Below are 5,506 nucleotides of genomic sequence, written 5' to 3'. Positions count from 1 at the left end.
ACAGCCTGAGTGGGAGGGACATAAGGTCCAGTAGTAGTCTCAGCCAAAGATTGTATATTCTCCCAAGAAGCTCAACTCCTACATTCCCTCTGTGCCCTGTCACAGTACAGCATTCATTACTGAGGGACTGCCCTCGGCCAGACCCCTCTCACTGTACCCCATGACAAAACAAACAGAAGGTGCTGGTTTACAAACCGTGTGCTTCTGTACAAACTGTGTGCTTCTGTATGAACTGGGTGCTTCTGTACAAACTGTGCGTTTCTGTACAAACTGTGTGCTTCTGTACAAACTGTGTCCTTCTGTACAAACTGTGTGCTTCTGTACAAACTGTGCACTTCTGTACAAACTGTGTGCTTCTGTACAAACTGTGCGCTTCTGTACAAACTGAGACGTGGTAAGCGCTTCTTTCTCAACAGAGCATTTCACAGAAACACTCTGGGAGATGGACTGAAGATGCTCATGGTTTTGCACAAACAGAGCACACACACGCTCACACACGCACAGTCACACACACATGCACGCACGCCCACTCACAGATACACACACCTATCCTCAGATAACATTAACACACAGCCTGCAAGCCCCCAGCCATATACACACACACACACACACAGCCACAACACAAACTCATACACACGCACACACAGAGCACACGCATGCATGTACACACACACACACACACACACACACACACAGAGCAGGCACACACATACCCCTCCACCCCACACACACACACATACACACACATATACATACACACACACACGCTCACACATGCTCACACACACACGCATGCTGCTCACACACACGCTCACATACTCATGCTCACACACACACACACACACGCTCACACACACACACACACACACCCACGCTCACACGCACGCTGTTCGCACACACACACACACACACGCTCACACACGCACACACGCTCACACACACACACACACACGCTCACACACACACCCACGCTCACTGTTCACACACACACTCACACACATGCTCACACACACACCCACGCTCACACGCACGCTGTTCACACAATCACACACACACACGCTCACACACACACACACACACACCCACGCTCACTGTTCACACACACACTCACGCTCACACACACATGCATGCTCACTCATGCCCACTCAAAAATACAAACACCTATCCTCAGATAACATTAACACACAGCCTGCAAGCCCCCAGCCATACACACACACACACACACACGCTCACATACGCTCACTCACACACACACACTCACACAAGCATGCTCACACACACACGCATACTCACACACACAGAATCACACTCACACACATAAATGGTTTGCTAGGCTACGCTCCTTCAGTGTGTGTAGCAGGATGCTGGCCCTGGGGAGGCTATGCTCCTTCAGTGTGTGTTTCTTATACTAGAGTTCATTTACACTCCTGTAGATCAATGTCATTCATTGAACTGTGCAGATTTTAGCCCCATCCTGATCTACTCATTTTGAGCACAAACATAATCCCATACAGAATATGAAATAAGTTCTACTGGAGCACAGGAGTCCGCAGTAATAAATAACAGCAAGATGTTCAATGTTTTTATAATTCAGGTTTAATCACATACACATTTTACAGGAACAGGTTCAAACAAAGCAATCATGACACAGTAAATAAGGAAACTCAATACATTACTGTTCACAGCAATGAAAGGAAATAAGTACCCTGCAGTGATCATTCTGCATTCTCCCTTTGAGCTGCATTCACCCACACAACTTTGCACACTGGAACTCTTGTGGAAATGAATCAAATCAACTGGAAAAACTAGTAAAATGCAGTGAACTTTTACACAAAGATGCAGGTACAGGAGAATTATTACCTCAAAAGCCTTTTACCATCTTTCACCAGAATCACACTCTTAATGTTATACTCATGTTTTAATCAACTAATGTATAAAAACACATCTTGATGATATACAATACGATTTTATTAAAATATACAAAAATAAATGTGTGTGTGTGTCTGTATGTGTGGGGTAGAAGGGTGTGTGTGTGTGTGTGTGTGTGGGGTGGAGGGGTATGTGTGTGTGTGTGTGCATGAGTGTGAGTGTGTGTGTGTGTGTGTGAGTGTGTGAGTGTGTGTGTGTATGAGTGTGTGTGTGAGTGTGTGTGTGTGTGAGTGTGTGTGTGTTGTGGCGGCCCGATCGGGAATCGGTACACCACGGGAGAGAGACGACACGGGCGCCAACGCCAAATGCTGGGGAAAATACTTGACAACGTTTATTTCCTGAATTGGTGTCTTGACAGGTCAGCACCGTGGAGAGAGCCGGTGGAGGATCAGCACCAAGGCCAGCAGCACCGGAGGAAAGGCGCGTGGGGAATGTGGGCAGTGAACTCTAAGGCTCTGATTGGACAGGCGCAGTTGGGACGAGTTGGAGAGAGAGAGAGGAGCCCTACAAAAGGCCGGGCACAACCACAGAACGGGGCTGAGCAGTAAGGGAGACGGATGCGGAGCCAGCACGCACGAGAAACAGCCAACGACGCAGAACCGGGCGACAAAGCGGGGACGTGGATCTCCGTGCCAGGAAAGGCGCGGATAGGACGGACCGCCCCAGATACAGACGGGCTGACAGAGCCACGTAATTCAGAGAGGGCCGGTGATTTTTTTCCTGTTTTTTTTCTTTGTTGGAAAAAAGAAAGTGTGAATTGAATGTGTCCTGAAGACACTTAAAGAAAATTTATTAAAATATAATTTTGGACACACTTATTCCTGCTCTCTCTGCCTCTCTCTCCCCATGGGGTGCCACAGTGTGTGTGTGTGTGTGTGTGTGTGTGTGTGGGTTGGAGGGGTGTGTGTGTCTCTACTCCAGTTGGCAGAGGGACACTGAGCCCCCCCCCCACCACACTCTAAACCCAGCACAGAGGGGTGAGTGTTGAGTGAAGTGTGTGTGGAGTGTGTGCAGGAGGGTCAGTGTGTCAGAGTCAGAGACGCTGTAGAAGGACAGAGTGCCAGCCGGACGGTCCACACACACTCCTACCCTGTACACACACACTCCTGCACCAGCACCATCATCACACACTCCTGCTCTGTGGTAGGAGGAGGGGCGGGCAGGTAGGGGTGTGGAGTTATTATTGTGCCAGACAGAGTAACTGTGTTTATAGCACCTCAGACTCCAGGAGTTTTTATTCCATCCAAACTCACAGTCCTCAGCCCCTCCTTTCCTGCTGATTCCTTTATATGTCACTGCTATAGAAACCCCTCCCCTCTCAGGCACACTGCACTCAGCCTCCCAGTAACAGCGCTCACACACACTCTCTCTGCACAGAACCTGGGGCTCAGACTCAAATCTCTCTGGATGATCAGGATATGGCTCCTCTCTCCCCGGTGTGTGTGTCACCTTCCTGTTCCCCTCAGACAGAGACAGCTTTCTGTGCGCTGTGTTTGGATCCAGTGTGAGCCGACAGCCGTCTGCACACCAGAGACATTAATGACATAAATTATTATTCATATTCACCTCATTATGTGAGTGAGAGATTTTATGATGAAGTCTCTCACTCACACACACACCCACAAACACACACACACTCATACGCCCCCCCACACACCCCTCCGCCCCACACACACACACACATGCATACGCCGCCCCACCCCACACACACAAACACACACACACCCCACACACACATACACACACACATACACATATATATACCCCACCCCCCCCCACACACACACACATACACCCCCCACACACACACACACACACATACCCCTCCGCCCCACACACACACCCCCCCCACACACCCCTCCGCCCCACACACACACACATACCCCTCTGCACCACACACACTCACACACACACACATACCCCCCCCACACACCCCTCCGCCCCACACACACACACACACATACCCCTCCGCACCACACACATATACACACACACACAGATAACCCCCCCCACGCACACACACACACCCCTCCGCCCCACACACACACACACACACACCCCTCTGCCCCACAAACACACACACACACATACCCCTCTGCCCCACACACACACACACACACACACACACACACACACACACACACACACACACACACACATACCCCTCCGCCCCACAAACACACACACACACACACACACACACACACACACACACACACACACACACATACCCCTCTGCCCCACACACACACACACACATATACCCCTCTGCCCCACACACACACACACACACACACCCCTCCGCTCCGCACACACACACACACACATACCCCTCCGCCCCACACACACACACACACATACCCCTCCGCCCCACACACACACCCCCCCCACACACCCCTCCGCCCCACACACACACACCTACCCCCCCCCACACACCCCTCCGCCCCACACACACACACATATACCCCTCCGCACCACACACACACACCCCTCCGCCCCAAACACACACACACATACCCCCCACACACACACAGACACACATACGCCCCCCCCACACACAGTCACACACACACACATACCCCTCTGCCCCAAAACACACACACACACACACACACCCCTCCGCCCCACACACACATACCCCCCCCACACACCCCTCCGCCCCACACACACACACACATATCCCCCGCCCCCACACACCCCTCCGCCCCACACACACACACCCATACCCCCCACACCCACACACCCCTCCGCCCCACAAACAGACACAAACACACACACATACCCCTCCGCCCTACACACACACACACACACACACATACCCCCCACACCCACACACCCCTCCGCCCCACACACACACACACACAGACAGACACATACCCCCCCCCACACACCCCTCCGCCCCACACAAACACAAATACCCCTCCGCACCACACACACATACACACACACACACACAGAGATAACCCCCCCCACGCACACACACACACAGACACATACCCGCCCACCACATACACACACACATACGCCCCCCCCACACACACACACCCCCCACACACACACACACACACACACACACACACACACACACACACACACCCCTCCGCCCCACAAACACACACACACACACACACACATACCCCTCTGCCCCACACACACACACACCCCTCTGCCCCACAAACACACACACACACACACACACACACACACACACACCCCTCCGCTCCGCACACACACACACACATACGCCCCGCCCCACACACACACACACACACACACACACATACGCCCCGCCCCCCACACACACACACACACACACACACACACATACACATACGCCCCGCCCCACACACACACACACACACACACACACATACGCCCCGCCCCACACACAAACACACACACACTCCCCCCCCCCCCCCCCCCCCTGTTGTTGAAATTATATATTCATGTGATTATTTTATTATGAATTGCTTATCCTATTTGTAAGGGCATATTTTCAAATTTGTCCATAAAATAGCCACAAGTTTAGACGTAATGTCGAGCTTCTTTGACTGGCTTTACAATGATTGAATTTTAC

The 5,506-nt window shown here is 51.9% G+C and overlaps 1 protein-coding gene across 1 annotated transcript in view; it reads right to left on the bottom strand.

Annotated features, from left to right (window-relative positions):
• Positions 1 to 1,649: 1,649 nt before the first annotated feature.
• The window catches only part of LOC133120473 (tripartite motif-containing protein 16-like), a 7,535-nt gene continuing 3,678 nt past the window's right edge, over positions 1,650 to 5,506 (bottom strand). The window contains exon 5 of the mRNA XM_061230325.1: positions 1,650 to 3,449. Within this exon, the coding sequence (XP_061086309.1) occupies positions 2,842 to 3,449 (608 nt within the window). The 3' untranslated portion in view covers positions 1,650 to 2,841. The remainder of the gene's footprint in view (positions 3,450 to 5,506) is intronic.

The sequence above is a fragment of the Conger conger genome, unplaced genomic scaffold (assembly GCF_963514075.1).
Source record: "Conger conger unplaced genomic scaffold, fConCon1.1 SCAFFOLD_37, whole genome shotgun sequence".
NCBI lineage: Eukaryota > Metazoa > Chordata > Actinopteri > Anguilliformes > Congridae > Conger > Conger conger.
The sequence above is the reverse complement of the archived record's forward strand: the minus strand, read 5'-3'. Positions and strand labels throughout refer to the sequence as shown.